A 24705-nucleotide genomic window follows, 5' to 3' on the forward strand; every position below is an offset into this window, starting at 1 on the left:
ACAGTGATTGATCATATAGATCTTTTAGAATCTGCTTTGCTGGAACTTTTATAAGGAATCTCTAGATTGAACTTTTAGTAGCCTCTCCAGGCCAGAAGCCAAGCCAAGTACTTGCCATCAGACATGCCTGTAATACCTGTAGATGTGGGGAGATTCCTCTTCATGAGGTCCCCAGTGTATCCTGAGGTTCCTGTGCCTGCCAGGAAGTGACGTTCTTTACTCACGTGGTGAGGCAGCTGGGAACTCTGTAAGGTATCAGGCCAACATTTCCAAGGGGCTTTATGGCTCTTCCATGAAGTCAACCTTAGTTCCTCAAAGCTGTCTGGTCGTACTTGAGTCTATGCATGCCTCTCTCAAATATGGCATTCCAGTCAAAGCCTTGGTAAAATAACCAGTTTCCAATGGTGTCCTGTTACAAGAACAAGATTCTTATTGAATTTATGCAAATGACTATGATTGCCCTGGAAGAATACTTATTTGAATTTCAGAAGGTTTGTGTAGAAGTTAAATGCGTCAATTTGTTTACAAATGAATATTTTATCATACTTTTGTAAGTCATAGATATCTTGAGAGGAAGTTTCCCTAATCTGGGAGAGCAAACATTAGAGAACCAGCAATGTGCCAAACAAGAGTCACAAAACTATAATCATCTTTTTAGTTCATTTAGTCCCACGTTACTAATTCTTGTTTAATTTGAATGAGCTTTAGTTAGTTCTGGAAATTCTTACCCATTTCAGTTTTAATCTTAAAGATATCGAATACCTGTATTTGTCCTGAAAGTCGTTTTTATGAATCTCCTTGAAGATGGAACAATAACTATAAATGACAAGACTCAAAAATGGACATGATTAAAGATCTGAGGTTACAACATGGCTGGCAAGGCAATCTGGTTATTTCTGTGACACACAACACTTCAATAATCAAAATATCAAATGATAACCTTATATTAAAACACTAAAACTTTAGGAATTACATATTATCTCTAGAATAGTTATAGCATTTACCCAAATGTAACCTAAGGCTTATCATTTGTTTAACAGTGCTTCTGGAATAACTTAATGTACCAAATAAAAAGGCCTAATGAATTAAAAGAGACTTCCATTTATAATTTAAATCTTGTGAAAATTGTTGAAACCTTAGAAAGTTTAAGCACGTGCCTAAATAAGATTACAGATCATTACAAAAATTATTTTTATTTAACCAAGGTGACAAGAGATTTGAAAGGCAAATCTGTAGGGTTCTACAGTTGTTAGCAAAACTTATCTCCTTAATACTGAGAAATTTTAACCAAGTGATCGAAGACCTGATAATGACAAAACATAGAAACTGATTTTCTGGACAAACAAAAGAGAAAAAAACCTTTGTTTATATTCTTTACCAAGAGCAGACCAGTAATTCAAGAAAACTTTGTTTTTTGAACAGAGAGAGAATTTCAATCTTATACCAGTGTACTTTTTAAAATCCCTTCATTTCAATCTTCGTCCATCCTGATCACACCTAAAATTCCTTTCCAAAGATTTCCCTTCACAAACCTTCTACAACTTTCCTTTGCATTCAGATTTTGTCAAGCCATGTCGCTCCAACCGACCACCTTTTTTAGGATAAAATTACTTTCATTTACCTCTGTATATCTTTCTTACATATCTCCTACTTTTCTACATACAGAGTTGTTTCCCTTATTCCCATCAGTCTTCATTACATTTAGCAGAATTTTGCATTCTTAGAAACTTTAGTCTCCAGTGAAGAGTAAATTGAACCAATTGTGAACTGTTACACCAGAACTTTTTCAATAGCAAATGTCCATCAGTTAAGCACAAAGCATGTCTGCCAACAGACTTAAAATGTCATTAGTTTCTTGCAATAAGTAGTCAAAAGCACAAACCTGTATACCTACAATCAGTAATCAATGATTTAACACTTTATCCTATTTGGAAAAGACCTAGATGTCCAATGAACTTAATCCCATTTATCATCCAAGCAAAACTTTAAAGTTTCAGGTTACCAAAGACTTTGAAAACTATCTTTAACAGTTACCCATGAAAACTTTGAGTCAGACGAAATTAACCATCATTTTAAGTCATCTTTTTGCTAACAAACTGCAACAGAGTTAACATGGGTTTATTTGACCTTCAGCAAACCTTGATAGACTAAAAGTTTTACCTTTAATGCTGATAACTTCAAAGATATGTCTATCTTAATTAAACCTTCAAACTTAAATTAGTTTAAATGCTGAATATATTCTACCTGGGCTCGCCCCATTTTCAATTTTTACCTGAGACACTGGTGGGGAAATCTGGAGTGGGTGGTATGAAGTCCAGGGGGTGCTCTTCTTGCTCCTTGACAGCGAAGGGAAGGAGCCATGGTGCCTAAGTCACCGAGGATGGCCTAGAAGCCAGTTAGGCAGGCTGTACCCAAGGTACTGCAGAAAGAAGGGGGAGGGCAGACAGAAGAAGCAAAGTGTTGCCAGAAGGCAGAGAAAGGGTTCCAGGTTCTAGAGCTCCAACAGAAGAATAGACACCATGTTTTCCCAACCAACAAGGGTAACAGGCAGTCCATGTGGGGCCAGAGAAGACGGAATTTCCCTGAAACAAAGGGAGTTTCGGCAGCTGCTTGGGAATATTCCTTAAAGTCCCCGACCCAAGGTAGAATAACCACAGTTGGCTCCAGTTATAGCCATTAACCCAGGAAATGAGTGAGGGAGAAGCCCCCACATCTATTTAGGAAGAAGAGTGAGAGAGTCAAGAGTCCCCTTTGTCTTCAGCTAGTCTTCTGCTCCCTCATCAATTTGAACCCAGATAATCTAGTTTTAATCATTGTGCTGTCATTTTTTTTTAAACTGTAGGTTATAATCTGTACCTGTGCCATGAAACTAATTTAGTGCTTTTAAAAAAAGTGAAATGGAACAGATCATATAAGAATGTATTCATTTAGTAAGGATAAGTTGTGGTTTGTAAAACCTCTGGTTCAATTGTACATATCAATTCATGAGGTATGAAAGCCACTGCACAATGCATTCTGCCTCTCTGTGTAGGTCCCTAAATTGACCAGTTCACTAGTATATCCCGAGTCCAGCCTAGTTTTCAGTGAACATTCAATAGATTAAAATAAGCCACAAGTATTAAGAAGCTGTGAACTTTTTCTTAATTTCTATACATAGCTTCTTTTTTCTTTTTCTTTTTTAAAGATCTTATTTATTTGAGAAAGGGAGAGAGAGAGAGAGAGAAAGCAGGAGACAGGGGAGGGTCAGAGGGAGAAGCCGACTCCCCATGAGCAGGGAGCCCAATGTGGGACTCAATCCTGGGACTCCGGGATCATGACCTGAGCCACAGGCAGACGCTTAACTGACTGAGCCACCCAGGCACCCCAAAAGCTAATTTTTTCTGATGTCAACCACTGAAGTTCATCTGAACTTGAATTTAAAGGTCTCATCTTTGTTTTGCTAGCGTTAGAGGATTTCTTCTTCATTAGTGCCCATGGTTCTCGGTCACGCTGCTTCGAAGAATGAAGAGGTAGGCCCAAGAACGGCGGGCAGCAAAGCAGAGTTTACTGAGTGATAGTAAAGTTTATTGAATGATAGAGTACAAAGCTCCCAAAGCGGGAGGGGACCCTAGAGGGTTGACATCAGAATTTTTTTTTTTTTTTCTTTTGCCATCAGTTTCTAAGTGTAGGGGTTTTTTAGGGGCTTGTTGGAGGGCTGTTTTAATCTAATTAACCTGTGCCTGTCATCCAATCAGTTTTTGTCATCTCTCAGGAAAAGGGTGGAGGGCTCCTTCCAGGGTGGTGTAAAATCTTTTTAAGGGTGGTTTCCTCTTGCGGGGGTGGTCCTTGTCCCTGCCTGCCTTTCTTCCAACTATCCTTTATCATTAGTATTTATAAGGCTATACTAATATTAAATATAACTGGATAGTAGGAAGAATTCAGACAGATTACTAACCTTATTGTTTGAAAGTCCTGTTCTTTGAAAGCTGGAAAGAAAAAGTTATGCTTCCTTGAGCTTATAAGTTTATTTTTATAGTATTTTTAAAAAAGATTAAATATTACTTCCTATTACTTGTGTCATTACAAGTTATTGTAAAAGAAAGGCGGCTAAATAGTGTGACAAGAAAGAGTTTAGAATATAAACCTTAGCTATTACTGGCTGAGAGTTCTTAGACAAGACACTTCTTTTTAGAGTTTCTACTTCTGTTACACTAGTCTATTAAAACCTACCAAAAAGTAGAGAGCAACCCACTTAAGAACAGCAATCTGGTTGAAAGGTAGCCTAGATTTGTTTTGAATCCATGTTTGCATAGCGAGCACAGTGTTTTTACCTATTTGTATGATACAGTTAAGTAAAAACAGAGCAAAAATTCAAAAATTTCTAAAGGTACTTTTATTTTCACTGTAGCTAAGAAGGTACAAAGCATTTCAAACACACATTAGCAATTGACCCTGCTTTGAGGGTTAAAGATAATTGGAAGTATGCAGTACTTATCTGAGCATTCAGCTCATAATGAAAGCTATTATTCTGATAAACAGGGCCCAAGGCTCTGTTAACTTGGAGGTAAGGATGGCTCAGAACGTCTTCCTAAAAACCCAATCTTTTGGGGTGCCTAGGTTCCTTTGGCTCCTTTGAACCAAGTAACTTGTTCCTCCAGGCTAAATGGGGACTCTATTCAAGGGCAAATAATCCATAGGAAGATGGATAATGATTTGGCTACAAAAGATAGATTGAGCCAATCTGTCTTGATTTCCCTGATTTCAAACTACGAAGCAGAGGAAGAATCTGGCAAGTAGCAGCAGAGGCCAAATGACTTAACATAATGGAGCTTCAGCAAAGGCAAATTAGGTCAAAGTCCCATCAAAAATTGGATGGGGGCACCTGGCTGGCTGCTGGTGGGGTGTGTGACTCTTGATGTCAGGTTGTAGCTTTGAGTCTCATATCAGGTGTAGAGATTACTTAAAAATAAAATCTTAAAAAAAATCAGATGGAAAGCTTAAACTGCATAATTTTTAGAATAGAATTAATAAAAGGGTGATTTATAGAGGTACAGTCCAAGACTCAGGAAAACCAACGAGATAATGCAATATCCCAAGGACTAGCAGTTATGACTAGGCCTGAAGGGACAAAGGGAAGAATTGGAGAGATTAACTGAAAAGAAGGTTCTGCAGTTAGTCCTGGGTGAATATGGAATTCACCAGCTTGGGGAATATGGACTTTGACCTCACTATCTTCTGGCCTCCTATCTCTTATAGATACTTCCTACTGCCTGAACCCTGTGAGATACCAAGGACTGTGAGGGAATCCATCGGTGCAATCTGTACAGGTCAGCCCTGCCTGGCACAAGGGCAGGAAAAGGGTGGAGAGGCAAATAGAAGATAGGTGAAGTTGTTTCCAAAAGGCAGTTAGGTGGAAATAGGAGTTATTAATATGTTCTTAAAGGAGGGACAACAAATTGCCAACTCCCTTCGCTGACATTAGCGGTACTGCATTACAGTGATGATCCCCAAGTACCAATTGAATTCTTTTTTTTCAAGATTTTTTTTTTTTTTTTTTTTATGAGAGAGAGAGAGAGACAAAGCACGTGCATGTACACAGGCAGGGGGAGCAGCAGAGGGAGAAGGAGTAGCAGGCAACCTGCTGAGCAGGCAGCCCGATTCGGGGCTCAATCCCAGGACCCTGAGCCAAAGGCAGACACTTAACCGACTCAGCCACCCAGGTGCCCCCCAACTGTTGAATTCTTTAGAGACCTTTCTGAGTACACATTTACCTTCCAGTTCTTCTCTTCCTGCAAACACAACCTATTTCCAAGAAAGCCCTCTGTGTTTTTTCAGTAAAGCACCTCTACAATTCTTCACTTCAAAACAAAACAAAACAAAAACAGCAACAAACAAAGCCACCAACCACAGTTAGGTAGCCCATATGAACCTAACTTTGGGGAAAACCATTCCATAACCTTCTCTTCAACAGAATCCATCTTTAATTCACCTGTATTTAAATAGATGGTGAAGGGATGCCTGGGTGGCTCAGTCGGTTAAGCGTCTACCTTCAGCTCAGGTCGTGATACCAGGGTCCTAGGATTGATTCCCAAAGTCTGGCTCCTTGCTCAGCAGGGAGCCTGCTTCTCCTGCTGCCTGCCACTCCCCCTTTTGTGCTCTCTCCCTCCCTCTTTCTCTGACAAATAAATAAAAATCTTAAAAAAAACAAAGGGTAAAATAGAATGTGTTCTCAGAGTCACATCCAGCTTGAACTTGCTGCTGAACTTTTGTAAACAAAACCAGCATTGCCTGGCAGGACTCCAAAAGGCTGATTAACAACAGGAAAAGGAGCTAGTTGGTAGTTAACGAAACAAAGCTTTACCAATAACGGGGCTAGTAAAGATGGCGCCTCCTTGGGAATATAGGTAAGTACAATACTTATTTAACTGGTAATGGGGTTCCAAAAGTTGCTTAGGGTCAGATAAATTGGAAATCAGTGATACGGAGAACAAGAAACGTCTTATTTATAACTTTTGTATGACTAGTTTACTAACCTTAGGGAAATAAAAAATTATGCCTAGTACAACTTCTGAGTAAATAAAAATATTAATCTCGCGTTTAATGTGATTGAAGCGAGACCCCTGGGAGAAGAGTCCTGTATAAGCTCTCTGCCTAGTTTGGCAGCCCGAAAGGAAGCCAGGAGGGACCCACTGCCAAGTGCATACAAACGGTGGACACAGATATTTTTTTTGGGGGGGGTGTCCCTTGGTGAAAAAATATTCACTGGGTCAAATCCATTTTCAGCGACCTTGCACAGGAACAAAAACATTTAGTGACTTATAAATCCACGCCCATGAAATCAATATTATCACTCACTGAATTTCAGTTCCAAGTATAAAGCTCTTACTGGAGTTAATCAAAACATATTTGTAACTTTTAAACATATATCCATTCCAGGAAAAAATATTAGGAAACATGGTTAATTTGTAAACAAGTGTTATCTCTACAAATTAAAGGAACGTGTAACAACAACAAGAAGTCGGCGAAATATTAACCATTTGTTTTACTCAAGAGCACTTCAAAAATATTTCAGTTCGAGGGTGGAAATGAAGGCGGGTAGTGCACTAAACCAATTGCCTGGGCAAAGGTTTCATAAACAGTTACCTACAAATTACACAATTTCCATTCTGGACGTGGCTCAGGATTACAAGTGATCGAGGTGCCCCAAAACCTCAGGAGGAAACTTTTTCACCGGGCGAAGCGACTGACACAAAGGCAAAACGGCCCCGTCAGGGGACCCTGGCTCGTAAAGAAGCGGCCCAGGGTCATCGGTAGAGACCACCCCTCCTCGAGTCAATTTCGCGTCCTGGCCTGCGGCAAAGAGACCGCCCCACCTGTCAGGCGCCACGTGCGTAGGCCGCCCCGCCCCTTGCCCGCACCCGGCAGAGCGCAGCGCCACTGCGCGGCGAGTCACAGAGGCCCCGTGAGCGCCCACCCCTGCTCCCGCAGTCCGGGCCGCGGTAGCCCGCGAGCGGTGGAATCGTCCAGTTCGCCCTCCCTCCCCCCTCGGCTGGCCGCTGGGGCGGGGCCGGCCCTTAGGCCGGGCGGCACCCGGACAGACTCGTCAGTCAACCACCGCAGGCGGCGGCCTGGCGAGGGCAAGAGCCGGTGAGTAGCCACGTCACGCTCCTTCGGGAGGCCCCGCCCCCGCTGTGTCCACTGGGACCGCCCCTTCCACGCCCCCGCCCCGCCCCCGCCCCCGCGAGCTGTTACCGGCTCTGGGGGCACGCGCCTCCTTGACTCCGCTAGAGGTCCTCCAGCCCCGGCTCGCAGCACCTTCGCCGCTGCCTGCGCCAGGTGAGGGCTCGCGGCTCCCGGCTGCTGCGCCCGGCGCTTGTTGGCTGGCTCGGGACGTGAGCCTGTGAGGCGGGCTGGGCCGGCGGGCGGTTAGCGCTCCGTTCCACGCCGGGAGGGGCGGCACGCCGGGCGCTGCACGGCGTCGGCAGACGCTGGCGGCGGTGGCCGGGCTTTCGGGTTTTCTGCCCCAGGCCGGAGCCAGTCGGTTCCCCGGCGGAGAGACGGGCAGTCGGGCTCCCTGGCCCCGGGCCCCCCCCCGGCTGGGGTGGCTGGGGCAAGGGGACGATGTCTGCTCGCGCTGCAGTGCCCGCCGCTCATTCTCGGGAGGAGCCATCCGCGGTGGCTGCTGAGAAGGAGTCGTTGTTGGTAACGGCGAGTCGGCAGGCCGAGCAGCTGTCCCCGCCCGAACGGGAGGGCAAGTTGGCGGCGAGTGAAGAGAGGGCCGCGACAGCCATCATCGCGGGTGCGCGGGGAGAGCCGTCGCTGGCGCTGGGGCACAGCGTGCCCCAGGCGGCCGTGCCCGTGAGACCCCTGGCGCTGCACCTGGCGCACAAGGCGCGCGGGCCCGGGGGCCCCTTCGGCGGGGAACCACCGCCACCCCTGCCGAGGGACCCGCCAGCCGAGGGCGCCCTGGAGGATGAGGCGGCGACCGGCCCTAAGGAAAAGCTGAAGCCGCCGCCGCCGCCGCCTAAGGAGAACCCCTGGACCAAAAAGCCTCCCCAGCACCTGCCCCCTGTCGGGACGGGCCCGGCGCCGTCCTCGCTGGAAACCCTGGAGGCAGGTCTGTGGTTTTTTTGCGGTGGGCAGTGGGAGGGTGTGTGCCGGGGTGATTTGCTTGGCTGTAGAGGCTGTCGTGGGGCTGGGGGAGGGGCAGGCCTCCCTCCCCTGACATTAGGAGGTATTTTGTTCCAAGGTGTCATTCACTCTGCCTATTTACATAAATGGACATCTGGGAAGGGAGCGGCAGGAAGAGGTGGGACCTCGGGTTCTCCTTGACTGGTGGGGGCACTGCGGGAGTAACGTCGCTGAGCTGCTCGACTGGCGCGGCCTCCGTTGAGTTTTACCCCCTCAAAACGTGGTAGTGACTTGGGAAAGCTAACTTTATAGGTTGATAGTGTAGTTCATCCTATAGAAAAGTTTTTGTGGACTTGTAAAAAAAAAAGGGGGGGGCGTGAAGCAAGTCGGAGCAAGGGGATTTATTTATAAGTGGAAGCGCGATTGTATTTTCTTCGTTGTGATATAACTGATAAGCTGAAAATCTGTTTTGGAAACAAGAAAGGTCATATTAAGAATGAGACTATACCGTAGTTGCCAACAAAATGCTTGGAATTGCGATTTTGGTGGAAAACAGTTGAACGGGATAGTTGACATGAGAGTGGATTGCACAGTAGGTAAATGATAGCCTTAACATTCGGTTAGTCCTCTCTCCTCTTTAGAGGAGGTTAGATTATGCCACAGCATTTGAAAGCTGACGAATACAGTATGGCCCTGGGTGCTTTATTTTGTTTGTAGTTTTTTTGTTTGTTTGTTTTTAAGTTTAAATGAAAATATTAAATAACAAAAAGTAGTATCTCCTAGTTTTATTTTCTAAATTAAGTTTTAGTAAGTTAATTGAACTTTTTATATGGAAATTACAGCTGCTTACTTGCGTATCTTCACTTTTTCTTAAAATTAAAGGTTAACAATAAAATGGGGAAAATGTGAGCATGTTTACAGGGTTGTGAGGATCAAGTGAGTCAAAGGATGTTATAACTGTAAGGTGATTATTATAAATACATTATATTGCAGGTATATTAACATTTCTTCAGAGGAACTCCAATAGAGTGAGAGACAAGTGTTAATTGATTTCTTTAGCTTTTACATGGTAATACTCATTATTCTTTTTTTTTTTTTTAAAGATTTTTATTTATTTTTTTGACAGAGAGACACAGTGAAAGAGGGAACATAAGCAGGGGGAGCGGGAGAGGGAGAAGCAGGCTTCCCGATGCGGGGCTCAATCCCAGGACTCTGGGATCATGACCTGAGCCGAAGGCAGATGCTTATCGACTGAGCCACCCAGGCGCCCTTAATATTCATTATTCTTGATAAATTTGACACTTGCAGAAAAAAACTACTTAGAAATTTGCTCTAAATTTAATATTACCACCATTCTCTTCTAGCTGCAAAGATATATTTGTTTACTACTATCGCTAACTGAAGGAAACAGAAATCTTTTTTTTTTAAAGATTTTATTTACTTATTTATTTGAGAGAGCGAGAATGAGAGAGAGCACAAGAGGGAAGAGGGTCAGAGGGAGAAGCAGACTCCCCGCTGAGCAGGGAGCCCGATGTGGGACTCGATCCCGGGACTCCAGGATCATGACCTGAGCCGAAGGCAGTCGCTTAACCAACTGAGCCACCCAGGCGCCCCCAAAAATCTTTTTTTTAAGATTTTATTTATTTGAGATAGAGCGAGAGAGAGCACAAACAGGGCAGAGGGAGAGGGAGAAGCAGGCTCCCCGCTGAGCAGGAAGCCCAGTGCGGGGCTCAATCATGAACCTGAGCCCAAGGTAAGACTGAGCCACCCAAGCGCCCCAGAAGGAAACAAAAATCTTAACGTATAATCTCCATAAATTTAGCAAAGAGAAGGAAAGCCCTTAATGAACCTTGATGGGCTCTCCAACCTCCCTACTTCTGGACTTACACAGTTAAAATTTATATTCAGTGAACTACCCCAAAAATGAACTTTTGATTGTAAAGCTAATTTGACAGGTTTTAAAACTTTCAAGATAGGACTCAGGAATCTTAATTGGAAATGTCCTTTTGAAAAGTATTTAACAGTTCAATTAACCTCAGGTGCCTTCACTGGGGATCTTAATCTTTGTTGGAGATTAAGAACAAGGTGATGCTTGAGCTATGTTGTGGTTCATGGGAATTTCGATTTTGCTGATGGCTCTCTGTAGGCAATTCTTTCTATTTTTGGAATCCATTCTGTGCTTAGAGGAATACCATTCTTCACTACTTGGAGTAGTGTAGTAACATAAACTCTCCCCAGTACTGACTGTTCTACCACAACTTCTTTTTGTAGTTGGGTAATTTAGAGATTATGGTATATATATGCACTGTTCCGAAAGACTTGGGTTCTAGTGCACATATTGTTACTAACTAGCTAGTTGACTTTTGGCAATTTTTCTGGGCCATGTAAATGAATGAAAAGGGTGTATTCAACTCTTCCAGTCAATACCAGAGTGCCATCTACAACCTGGGGTGCCTTAGTTTCCTGCTTTCCTAAGCAAATTTGCAATTTAAAGAACAATGAAATAGCAGAGGACTTTAAAGGTTCAGAGTAGGTTCAAACTGCGATAATCTATTAGTAGGGGGCCTGTGTAATTTATCCTACAAACCAGGATACTGTAGAGGCAAAGAGAAGGATATTAATTATGCTGGGATAACAGACTTAAACCATGCTTGTCCTGGCCAAACCTGGATCTGCTGTCACTCTCTTAATGAGGCACAGAGATTCCATCCACAAAATTTTGCCAGAGACTTCATTATCAGAGATGGAAACATAGCAAATGAAGGGGATTATTTTGGGACAGATGATCATGAATTTTCTTTGTTAGAACCTGCAGTTCTAATTGAACTGCAAGTGAATCATTCTTCAGTCCTTGTGAGATACTTTATTCCACTTTTAGGATGATTTTGGCCTGTGTATTGCTGTTTCTCTTAGTCTAGATAAGGCCTTTTTTTTTTTTTTTTTTTTTTTTTTGAGAGACACAAAAAGAGGGGGGAAAAAAGGGGGGGGGGGGGGGGGGGGGAGAAGAAGCAAGCCTCCCACGGAGCAGGGAGCCTGTTGCGGGGCTTGATCCCAGGACCCTGGGATCATGACCTGAGCTGAAGGCAGACGCCTAACGACTGAGCCACCCAGGCGCCCCAAGGCCTTCTTTTCAACCAAAGCCTGGCTATCCAAGAGGCCTAGAATAGTGTCATAGCAGTTTTGAATTCAGTCAGGAGACCAGAAAGGATTGTCCCACAATCTGTCCTAATCTTGTTTAAAGTACATTTATTTTGGAGACCTGTATTAAAATCACAGTATGGGATTTATTAATTTCTTACTTGTAGCTATGGCTATATTCTACATACCAAAAATCAGCTTTCTAATATAATTTCAGTTCTTTTACTCAATGAAAACATGGTATATAAAAATACTGATTTTTTTTCCATCTTTTTCATCCTTAGTCTTCTCTGATCTCATCAACTCTCCTTTTTCTTAATGTCTGCTTCCCAGAAACCTCAAATAAGCTTATTGTTACCCTAAAAACATTTTAAATAAGTTGTATAAATGATACATAAATACATTCTGTTTGTTTTGATGTCTCCAAGAAAAGAGATAATAATGCTGCCTGTTTACTGAATATCCTTTCAGATCTTTCTTACTTCCAAATATAGTGTTTTGTATATGCTTTTAAAACATATCATCCTCCATTTTTAGTTTAAAGTTGATTGACCCTTTTTATTTTTTCTCTTTACCATAAGTGAGTTTGGGGGCATCTGGCTGACTCAGTTGGTAGATCTTGGGGTAGTGAGTTCAAGCCCTCCCCACGCCCTGCCACTGAGCGTGGAGCCTCCTTTAAAAATTACATACCTCTTGTATATATGTCTGACTTTCTCTAGGATAGATGATGAGAATTGGAATTGTTAGGTCACAGGGTATTTGTTAGTTGACAAGTTGTTCTCCAAAGTGACTGTACAAATCGATACTCCCACTTTTAAAGTACGAGAATTAAGTAGTTTTTAAAGCACTCACTGTAGCAAAATGGCATTTTACTACATTTCTCCCTTAAATATAAAATTATGTGAAATATTGGTAATTACCAGTGCATTTTCTTAATTAAAACTTTGCTAAAGATTATAGCCGTAAAAATTAGAGTAAAATTGTCCCTGTGATGTTGCATTTCCTCCCCCCCCCAAAAAAAACTACTTAAATATCCTACACATTGGTATATTGGTTGTTAAGAGAAGAGAGTACTTAAATTGGGAGGGAACCTACAATGTGTCTGGTCTTACCCTACCTTTCTAGCTTTTTGTTTATGTTGCCTTCTATGTACCCTGTGTTTTGGATAAATGGCTTAAGTTTTCCTGCCTGTTAAGGTTTTGCTTATCATCCTTCCCTTTGTTTTAATTCTGTTTATTCTTGAAAAACAAGTTCAAATGCTGACTCTTGTATGTAGTCTTCTTGCCTCTCTGAGCTGCTCTCCCGTAATAGTTCATAGCTCTCTTTCAGAAATTATCCCTAAGTGCCTTGTACTGGGGTTATACATTCACATGTTTTATCTCTTCTTCTAGTTTGTCATGTTCTTTGAGGCAAAGGCTGTCTTTTGATGTTTGTATTTTGTCCACAACAATGGCTTTCATTTAAATGGTGCTCAATTTGTGGACTTTATTAATTTGAAAAAAAAATTTGACTTTTTAAAATTATGATTTAATGCAATCATACTGTAACAGACATCTTTCTTATGGGGTTAGCCATGGAGTCAGTCTTTAAAGAACAGATTATACTAGCAACTCTCAAATTTTAATGTGCTTAGGAATCCACTAGTCTTGTTCAAAGGCAGATCTGATTCTGTAGGACTTGATATTCTGTGTTTTTAGTTAAGTTCCCAGATGTCAGTGATGCTGATTTAGATTTCACAGTTTGAATAACAAGGGATTTCAGTCCTAATGATGCATAACAAATCACTGTTAACAATTAAGGATGTTGCATCTGCCTCACTAGGTGATAGTGTTGCAGTTTTTGTTTGTGTCCAAGCCCTTAAAAATGGATTGTTTTTCTTATCAATTTAGAATTATAGATTATAGCTTATAGACTCCTAGAGTTAAAGAACAATGGTTTAAGATACTGGACTATTACTCAAGAAGTTGCAGTAGTATAGTGTCTTACCAGTGATAACTTGAAAAATAGATATATGAAGATCACACACTGTTCATGTATATTTAAAGCCACTGGAGGCTTTTTCTTATGTTTCATCTGTTTTGGAAAAAAATGTATACATAATATATTTTAATTTTTAAAAATTTTTTAATTTTCTAGGCTGGCTTGCTTTTTCAGTCTTAGGTTTTCTCTAAAAACATGCAAAGCAATTTCCTCCATTTTAGTTAAAACATGGGAAACTTGTAGTTAAAATTACCTTTCTTACTTGTACCCCTGAAACAAATAATACATTATATGTTAATTTAAAAAAAAAGGGGAGTGAGGCTTTAGGTCTTCCACCTTCTTGGACTTTTAATAGATGCCTGAGAGTCTTGGTCAAAAAAAAAAAATAGGATGGGGGTTGTTCTTTTATTAAAAGATATATTGTGTTCTTAACACATTCAAGCAAAAACTTTTCACAAAAGTATCAACTATGGAGAAACAAAACAGATCCAGCGAAGAAGGGCAGAGAGATATGAGAATTATTACCACCTAACCGGGGTTATAGCACTAAGCCCATTTTTGTTGGTTATGATGCTAGTTATATATTGTATCTTAGGATTCCATTAATTCTTTCTTACCTCATCCTTTGTTATTCCTTAAATTGAGAAGTTGGAAGAAAATCATAGCATGCATTTCACTTAGTGTGGTTATATTTTTGGAAAGAAGTGGAATTGTAACTTAGAATTTGGTATACATGAAAAGAAATTACCTTTCTTAGGCTTGTTTTACCTGTTCTCTAGGTGTATATAAAATATTTTTAAAACCTGGTGGGCTTCTTTCATTTTATACAGACATCTTTGTGTCTTGCTTCCCAGGTAATTTTCCAGAAATGGAATTGCTTTATTAAAAGGTATATAGAATTTAAATGACAGATTACCCTGGAGAGAGTATACTACTTTACACTATTACCAACAGCATGAGAAAAATGTCAATTTCTTTTTTTTATTTTTATTTTTTATTATTTTTTAAAAGATTTTATTTATTTGAGAGAGAATGAGAGAGAGAGAGCACGAGAGGGAAGAGGGTCAGAGGGAGAGGCAGACTCCCCGCTGAGCAGGGAGCCCGATGTGGGACTTGATCCCGGGACTCCAGGATCATGACCTGAGCCGAAGGCAGTCGCTTAATCAGCTGAGCCACCCAGGCGCCCATTTCTTTCTTTTTTTTTTTTTTTTAAAGATTTTATTTATTTGACAGAGAGCAAACACAGGCAGGGAAGGGACTAGAGGGAGAGGGAGAAGAAGGCTCCCTGCTGAGCAGGGAGCCTAGTGCAGGGCTCCATCCCAGGACCTTGGGATCATGACCTGAGCTGAAGGCAGTTGGTTAACCAACTGAGCCACCCAGGTGCCCCGAGAAATGTCCATTTCTTTATAGGCTGGCCAACACTTGGCATTCTCTTTTTTGTCAATAGGAGAGGTAAAAAGTGTTTTGTTTTAGTTTACATTTCTTTATTAGTACAATTGAATGCCATTTCATGTTCATTTTTTTAATTATATTTTGAGTATAGTTGATACAATGCTACATTAGTTTCGACTTAGTGATTTGTACAACTTAGTGATTTGACAAGTTTATACATTATACTACATTCACCACAAGTGTAGCTATCATTTGTCCCTTTTACATCACTGTTACAGTATCACTGACTATGTCCCTCTCATACTGTGCCTTTTCCCATGATTTATTCACTCCATAAGAGGAAGCTTGTATCTCTCTTCTCCCTTCACATATTTTGCCCCAGCCCCCTGTATTTCTTTTTAAAAGCATTTGTTCATCTTTTACTTTGATTTTTTTAATGTTTCAAGTTTTTATTTATTTAAATTTTAGTTAACATATGGTATAATATTAGTTTCAGTAGTAGAATTTAGTGATTCTCAGGTTTTTCAAAATTTCTTTTTTTTTACAGCTTACTATCATCCTCTTGTTTATTCATTTATTTTTTTAAAGATTTTATTTACTTGAGAGAGAGAGAGAGAGAGAGAGAGCACGAGCAGCGGGGGAGGGGCGGAGGGAGAAGCAGATTTCCTGCTGAGCAGGGGGCTCAGTGTGGGATTTGATCCCAGGACCCTGGGATCATGACCTGAGTGGAAGGCAGAAGCTTAACCAACTGAGCTACCCAGGCGCCCAGCTTAACTATCAACATTTTAAATGAAAAAGTCTGAGTTGATGAGCTGGTCTGAGTGAGCAGCACAAAGGACTTCTTTATGTTGAACTTGGAATTAGACGAATGTATTCACATAGTTGGTGTTGCACCGCGACTGCAGGTCCTCCTATCTGGTTGAGGAGGCTGTCCCTGTGAGGGTGACAGCATGAAAAAGCAGCCCACGATGCTTGCTTTTTTTTTTTTTTTTTTTAAAGATTTTATTTATTTATTTGACAGAGAGACAGCAGGAGAGGGAACACAAGCAGGGGGAGTGGGAGAGGAAGAAAGCAGGCTTCCCACTGAGCAGGGAGCCCGATGTGGGGTTCGGTCCCAGGACCCTGGCATGACCTGAGCCCAAGGCAGACGCTTAATGACTGAGCCACCCAGGCGCCCCATGATGCTTGCTTTTTGTGAATAGTGAGCCCTAAAGGAAAAAGAGGAAAAGATGCTGGCTTCGTAGGTTCAGGTTTTTTTCCTGAACTTGTTAATCAGGAAACTTACTGTTTCCATGGTAGAAATTGGAATTTGGGAACAGGAATGTTCTGGGAAAGTCGTCTTCTTGGAAGAGTAAATTAACTCTTAAGGACCATTCAGAAACAAATGTTAAGAAATCACTGTTTTGTATTGCAGAGTATCCAACCACTTTGGCCATCACAGTTTGTCAGATACTCTGTGATGAGATTAAATTATTATATTGATAACATGTACATAAACATCCCAGTTACAATGTGTACATAACGGTACTCCATTAAAATGTCAGCATTATTGATGCCACAGAGTTAAATGTAAACTTTCCCACCAAATTTTCTGAGGAGTAAAGTTGAGGGTTTAAGATTTAAAGAAAAATTAAAAATTTTGAGTCCAAAAGAATCTGCTAAAATTAAAATCTCTTCCTTTTTAAAATTTTTAAATTTGCAAAGAAATAAATATTCCTCCCTAACGTATTTTTTCATGTTTAGCTAGAGGTTATAATCAATGTCTGAGTAGAGTATGAAACTGTATCAGTTTTTAAATCAATAGAAAATTTTGTTAATAACTTAATTGTGCCATTTAGTAATGAAGTTAAAAAGTTTATTTTTATATGACCAGAATAATTTTTTATCTTTAGTTTCTGACCTTAATTTTGTGATTATTAATGTCTAATTGATTTGTAATAAAGCTAAATAAAATCTGCTTGTGTGCCCTCTCCCTTATTATTTTCCATTTCATTAAATATTTTGTATAAGGCTTTATTTTGTAATTACCAGGCACTTAATTGACTTAGCAATATTTTGGGACATGTTTTCCACTTTGTTGAGGGGAAAGTCCTCCAAATGTTCTGTATTGTGTAGTTTTCATAAAATATACATAGTATATATATATAGAACATCAGTCAAATTCTAGATAACGTTCAGGCAGATACTGTTCTTTATTAAATTAGATTTTTTCCTGTCCCCATTTTTTTGTCCTGTTAACCCATATTTTTGATCTAATTTTTCTTAATGAAATGTCTTATCCTTATGCACATTTATACATGTATACACATACACACATATATGTATACTTAGAAAAACAAGAGAAATGCCTGTGTACTAGTTATTTTGTTTTTGGAATAGAATTACTATAATATCCAAGATTCTTTTATGTCTATCCCTGGTGACATGTTAATCTTTCATCCCTCTGATAAGTTTTCTATTTCTTTTTTAAAATTTGCCTCCGAGTTTTAATTCAAAGATTGCTTTATTCTATGAATTGGTCATTGCCATGATTTTATGGGTTCATGTTTTGCTGGATTATTGTTTTTCTGTAGATACAGATCCAACGTTTATTCTGCTTTTCAATATTTAGTTCATGTTTAGGTAGGTGACACACCCATCTGGTCATCTTGCTGTAAGTAATGAACCAAACTAAAAAACAGTGTAAAGTTTCATTTAGAGAGTCAGTCTCTCTCGGTCTCTTTATCTATTTTATTGTCAACCACTGTCGTCTTATTCAAGATGGGATAAGTGGTAGTACCATGATAGTCTTGTACAAACTTCTATTTTTTGTGACTTCATATATATACAACCTATTGTGGTTGTCAGACGTGTTTGTTTTCAAGGACAAATAGTTTGAAGTCTTTTGATTTATTTTCTGGATAGTCCTTGATGAATGTCAATGTATGAATTATATAGCAAAATGTATCCCTTTGGGAAGTGAGTTACTAACTTTATTAAACCATGTTATATTTCTAATTTTTTCATCTTGTATTCTGTCAGAGAAAGGATTGGTCTATCAGTTTAATTTAAGTAAACTGCTATTTTTCACTTTTGATTTGAACATTAAAGACCAATTTGAATCTGTGTTTGAACTATAGTTGATTTTTTGTTAAGAATTTGAGTTTCAAAACTCTGGATTTTGTTGGAAATGATGACACTGGCTTACTGAAATTGATATAATAGTTGTTTTTTTAAATATATTGAATTAAGTGATTGTAAAACCAATTCTAAAAAAAACCCCCAAAAAACCAAAAAAAAAAAAAAAACCCACTTAATCCTGTGGTTTTTGTTTTGTTTTTTTTTAGAGCTCAGTTCCCCCAAAATTATAAAAGCAGGAAAACTCAAGACAAAGAAATCCAACAAGGTATGTTTTTAGCTATATTCTTCTTAGCTATATTGAGTTTGAGAATTGGTATGTTAGAAACTCTTAGATTATTGTGTACTTAGTTGTGTCATTGGTGTTAGGTTAAAGTTAATATACTAGAGAATTGTAGCTTTTGTTCAAATCCTGTGTATATTAATTTATTTTGTTATCCTATGTAAATCAATTTAGTGTCATTAATAGTGCTAGAAGGTGGATCATAAGACCCAAGCATTGTTATTTCAGTGTTCTGTTGTTTGGAGAGTTGAATTAATTTGGCAAATGCTTGCATATAATTGTATGTAGGTTATTTTTAAAATTGCTTTGACTTTTAGAAAATATTTTTTCTACTTAAGATTTCTAATTTGCAGATATAACACTTATTTATTACTTTTTAGGCTAGTGATTTCAGCGATATGGCGAATTGGCCAACACCAAGTGAATTAGTGAACACTGGAGTGAGTATTGTTTTAAGGCTTTTTCTTAATAAAAGGAAAATATTCTCATTTCAACATGCAAAATTTATTTCAGGTTTAGAGAATTACATTAATAAAGAAGTGCTGAAAACTTAGCAGCTATCCTTTTTATAGTCTAACCCCTTTTTCAGATACCTGATTTTATCCATCACGTTGTCTTCATCTCATATTCTCAGGAAGTAATCTTATATTTGGAAGAGGTGTTACCATGCTGTATCTTCATGTAATGCTTACAATTAAAGAGATTAAAAAAATTTTTTTAAAGATTTATTTGAGAGAGAGAACGTCCACGCATGGGGCTGGGGGAGGAATAGAGGGAGAGGAAGAGAGAATCTCAAGCCGACTCTGCTGAGCTCAGCCTGAGGCAGGGCTCCATCCCACGACCCTGAGATCATGATCTGAGCTGCAATCAGGAGCCTGGTACTCAACAGTCTGAGCCACCCAGGTGCCCCAAAAGAGATTAATTTTTAATATGAGTCTAATTTGAAGCCCATTTTATTTCAGAATTTGCTATATGTTTTTTGATATATAGTTTTTTCAATATGTATTGAAGTGCTAATTATATACGTATATATATACACACACACATATGCATATCAAATCAAGAAGTGGTCAGTGAATGGACTTTTAATTAATTTTTTAAAATTTATTTATTTGAGAGAGGTGGGGGGCACAAGCAGGATGGCGGAGGAAGACAAAGGGAGAAGGAGACTCCCCACTGAGCAGGGAGCCCGATGCGGCGCTTGATCCCAGGATCCCGAGATCATGTCCTGAGCTGAAGGCAGACGCTTTATGAACTGAGCCACCCAGGCGCCTGATTTTTTAATTGAAACAATGAAAGAAACTAAAAGATGGTTCTGAGATATTCTGTCAAGAGGCTTTTTATTTATTTATTTAAAGGTTTTATTTATTTGAGAGAAATAGAAGGAGCAGGGGAAGGGGCAGAGGGAGAGGGAGAAACAGACCCCCTACTGAAACACCCATGCTCCCCAGACATCAAGGAGCTTTTTAGAGAAGTGGTAGCATATATGGTTATCTGGTTACATGTTTTCATTTGATACTACACTTTGCTATTTGTAATTTGTACACTATTGGTTTATAGTTGTAGGTATATCTAAACAGCTTAATTAGTGTGTAAATAACAAAAAACTGCATGTGAAGTACACAATTTGCTAAGTTTTGACCTATATATACCTGTGAAACCATCACCAAAATCAAGATAATGAACCTAACTATTACACCAAAAGCTTCTTCACACTTCTTTGTAATTCTTCCTGTCATATTCCCCCCATCAACCCAGTCAACCACTGATATGCTTTGTGTCACTTATAATTAATTTGCATTTCTTACAGTTTTATTTAAGTGGAGTCCTACAATATGACTCCCCCCCCCCCCCGGCTTTTACTTAGCTTAATTATTTTGAGATTTATTTATGTCATTAATGTGTATTAGTAGTTAATACCTTCTTATTGCTGAGTAGTATTTCATTTTATGAGTAAAATGCTTGTTCATCTATGTATGGACATTTGTATTGATTCCAGTGTTTGGCTGTTAAAAATAAAGCTGCTATGTAAACATTTGTGTACAAAATTTTGCATGGATGTATTATGTCATTTTTCTTGGGTAAATACCTAGGAATAGAATGGCTGGGTTGTGTGGTAGCTATTGGTTTAGCTTTTTCAGAAACCACCAAACTTCATTCCCACTAACAGTGTATAAAAATTCTAGTTGTGTCACATCTTCACTAATATTTGATATAGTCAGTCTTTTAATCTAATTCTGGTAGGTGTTTGGTGGCATCACATTGTAGTTTTAACTTGCATTTCTCTGACTAATGATGCCAGCACCTTTCCATTTATATTTGCTATCAGTATATCTTTGTTGAAGTGGCTGTTCAATTGTAGCCCTTTTTTTTTTAAAAGATTTTATTCATTCATTCATGAGAGACAGAGACAGAGAGAGAGAGGCAGAGGGAGAAGCAGGCTCCCAAGGAGCAGGGAGCCCGATGCGATGCGGGACTTGATCCCAGGACTCTGGGATCACGACCTGAGCCAAAGGCAGACGCCCAACCATCTGAGCCACCCAGGTGCCCCTGTAGCCCATTTTTTAAAAAAAATTGAGTTGTTTTCTTACTACTGCATTTTCAGAAATCATTTTATATATATACATATATATATATATATATACACGTGTGTGTGTGTATATATATATATAACATTTTATTTGAGAGAGAGCACTAGCAGGGCGAGGATCAGAGAGAGAAGTGGGCTCCCCGCTGAGCCAGGACCCTGATGCAGGACTCGGATCCTAGGACCCCAGGGTCACGACCTGAGCCAAAGGCAGACGCCTCAAGGACTGAGCCACCCAGGTGTCCCGATCATTATATATTTTGGATCCAAGTGCTTTATCAGATACTTAGCAAATATTTTCTCCTAGTCTGTGGCTTGACTTTTAACAGTATCTTTTGAAAAGTTGTTTTTTATTTCTGGTAAAAGCTGTCATTTGTTTTGCAGTACTTAGAAAAGATTGACTAACCACAAATTTTTGGATATGTTAGTGAAAATGTTCATGGAAATTATTTCATTCAGAAAAACTTTTTGCAGTGCCAAAGTGTCATCAGCCAAGGAAATAAGAAGCCACAAAATAGAAAAGAAAGAGAAGACAAGGCTGAAAAGAGAATTAACAGTGAGAGCAAAGAAAGCCGGGAAACAAAATTAGATGGTCCTGGTGAAAATGCCAGTGAGGATGAGACTCAGTCAAGTAATCAACGAAAGAGAGGTTAGTTCATCTATAACTTCATTTTTTCCAACAATTTTATTGAGATGTAATTGATATATAACATTGTGTAGTTTAAGGTACACAACACAGTGGTTTGATATATGTATATATTGTGAAGTGATTTCCACAATTTTAGTTAATATCTACTACCTCCCAGTCATTTTTTTTTTTTTTTAAAGATTTTATTTATTCATTAGACAGAGACAGCGAGAGAGGGAACACAAGCAGGGGGAGCGGGAGAGGGAGAAGCAGGCTTCCTGCTGAGCAGGGAGCTCGATGCGGGGCTCGATCCCAGGAGCCCGGGATCATGACCTGAGTTGAAGGCAGACGCTTAACGACTGAGCTGCCCAGGCGCCCCCTCACAGTCACTTTTTTCTTATTAGAACTTTTAAGATCTAGTCTCAGCAACTTTGAAATACATAGTACAGTATTGATAACTGTAGTCACCATGCTGTATATTACATCTCCGGAACTTATTTGTCTTACAACTGGAAGTTTGTACCTTTTGACCACCTTCACTCATTTCTCCCACACCTGGCAACCACCAGTCTGTTCTCGGTTACTGTGAATTCAGCCTTTTTAGATTTCACATGTAATGAATGACTGTATCTTTCTGACTTATTTCACTTAGCATAGTCCCTGCAAAATCCATCCATGTTGTTGCAAATGGGAAGATTTCCTTCTTTCTCATGACTGAATAGTATTCCATTGTATATTTATACATCATATTTTCTTTATCCATTTATCTATCAGTGTTGTTTAAGTTGTTTTCATGTCTTGATTAGATGGTCCTGGTGAAAATATCACTGAGGATGAGGCTCAGTCAAGTAATTAATGAAAGAGAGGTTAATTTAACTATATTTTCATTTTGATTTTAATTTTTTGAAGAAAGTTATAGTAATGAATTATATTTAATCAGTTGATTCCTAGTAGTCACCAGTGGGTATTTGGATTTCTTCTGAATACCATCTGCAGTGGTAACTGATGTGCTTTTGTAACATTCTTCAACTATTAGGCTTTCCTTTTTTGCATTTGACTTGTACTCTATGTAAGTATATAACGAAGTTGCAATTATAGAGATAGGCATAGATATATATATATTTTTTAAGATATATTCTTGAAAAGTTTTATAATAAGTATTCTTTAAGTCTACATTGGAACTGCTCCCTGTTTTTCAGGAGGGTTTTTTTTTTTTTTTTAATTTTATTTATTTGTCAGAGAGTACAGCAGGGAGAGTAGCAGGCAGAAGGGAGAGGGAGAAGCAGGCTTGCTGAGCAGGGAAGCCCGATGTGGGGCTAGATGTGGGGCTCGATCTGAGGACCCTGGGATCATGACCTGAACCGAAGGCAGATGCTTAACGACTGAGCCAACCAGGCGCCCCTTTCAGGGAGTTCTGAGAAAATATTTTTCTAAGAGAAAAGTGAGAATAGTTTTGGTTAACTTTCTTTTAGTAGCATTTCCTCATTAAATTACCCCTTGAAGAAAAGACAGTCTTTGTATCCTTTTCCGTATTTTTTACACAACTTTTCATGTGTCTAGGGATAGATTATGATTTAAATGCTTTGTAAAAGCATATGCTCATTCAGTGTCCTGAGCCTAGGTAAAAGTGTCTTCGGGCCTTTAGGCAGAAAAGTTCTTTAAACTGTTGGAAGGTCAGTAGCTGAGACAAGGTGAACATTGGAAAAAGTGACAGGAGATGCTATGGGAAAGGTAAGCAAGGTCCACGTTGTGCAGGGCTTTGGTAATGTGGAATTAGAATTTTACTTTGAATGCCATGGGAAGCCATTAAAGCACTTTAATTCATGGAAGTGATGTGGCATGGGAGGGGACATTTTATAATGAAGTGTAGTTTCCAGCCAACTTGTTTAATAATGGAACTAACAATTACGGTATATTGAGCACTTACTTAAATTTTTTTCTTAAATGAGTATCTAATCCTTAGCTGCAGGGTAAGCATGTTAGGGTCAGTTGATACAGTGAGCCAAGGCTAATTGCTCAAAAGTGGTTGGCAACAGGACAACCATGTGGTTGTTAGGAAAAAAATTTACCCATTTCTTAAACATTTTTGTCACTTAGCTTTTTCATGCTTCTTAGATACGTCTTTTTGACTGTCTAGAATTAATACAGGTCTGTCATCCTGCTTTAAAATTTGTCTTCTGTGTTAATTGCTTCAATTAAAACTGATCAGCCAACACTAAAATCCAGGTTTTTATAGATAAATTCATACAAGAGTCATGAATTGACTCTTCTTAGAGCACCCATTTTTTTTTAATCTTTAAATGAAGGGCTTGCTTATACCAGAGAATCTCACTGATAGAATTTATAGTACAGAATTTAAAGAGTTTTTTTAAGATTCTTTCATTATTCTCTTCCTCATCTATGAGTAGTTTGCAGGATTTATAGGAAATCAGTATTGTAGTTGCATACTGATAATTCCCTTTCCCTTAATTACCTTGGTAGTTTTTCCTTTGCGCATGAGTCTTGCTGTTTTAGTAAAAAATATATATTGAGTAGAAGACTAAATATTTTGAAACCTTAACTATGGATTCCACAAATTAAGTAATGAGAATGTCACTATAGTGTAACAATTATGCTATCATTTAGTCAACAAGAGAAGTTAAATTGTTTGTATCTCTTGTCTTAGGAAAATGTGTAGTAGCTATAGAGAGATTTATCAAATGCAGTTAGACAAATTTTATTCTCTAATTTTGAGGAACCTTTCATTATTAGTAATGCTGGATAAATAAATATTTTGGACAGTGACTTGAAACTAAAAGTGTTTTGAATCATCAGCCAGACTTTTTCAGTGTGTATATTATGTCTTGTCAGATAAACCCCATTCTAAAGTGAAGGAGTCAAGTATTAGGAGTAGTGTATTACATGTATTGCTCATTCATCAGAATTAAACAAGAGTGAGCATTTTGCTTGAAAGTAAAAGAATACCAATGG

General features: G+C 39.2%; 1 protein-coding gene across 12 annotated transcripts in view; it reads left to right on the plus strand.

The window, feature by feature from the left end:
- Positions 1-7005: 7005 nt before the first annotated feature.
- Positions 7006-24705, plus strand: part of LARP1B (La ribonucleoprotein 1B) — a 119378-nt gene continuing 101678 nt past the window's right edge. For 3 of the 12 annotated variants that reach the window (XM_073892249.1, XM_025874169.2, XM_073892251.1), the window contains exons 1-4: positions 7840-8596; positions 18447-18505; positions 18901-18960; positions 21582-21756. In XM_073892249.1, coding sequence (XP_073748350.1) covers positions 8101-8596; positions 18447-18505; positions 18901-18960; positions 21582-21756 — 790 coding nt within the window. In that variant the 5' untranslated portion in view covers positions 7840-8100. The other 9 variants (XM_073892248.1, XM_025874167.2, XM_025874168.2 and 6 more) reach the window with 9 other exon arrangements.

The sequence above is a fragment of the Callorhinus ursinus genome, unplaced genomic scaffold, assembly GCF_003265705.2.
Source record: "Callorhinus ursinus isolate GAN/ISIS: 27379988/994484 unplaced genomic scaffold, GSC_fseal_2.0 scaffold4, whole genome shotgun sequence".
NCBI lineage: Eukaryota > Metazoa > Chordata > Mammalia > Carnivora > Otariidae > Callorhinus > Callorhinus ursinus.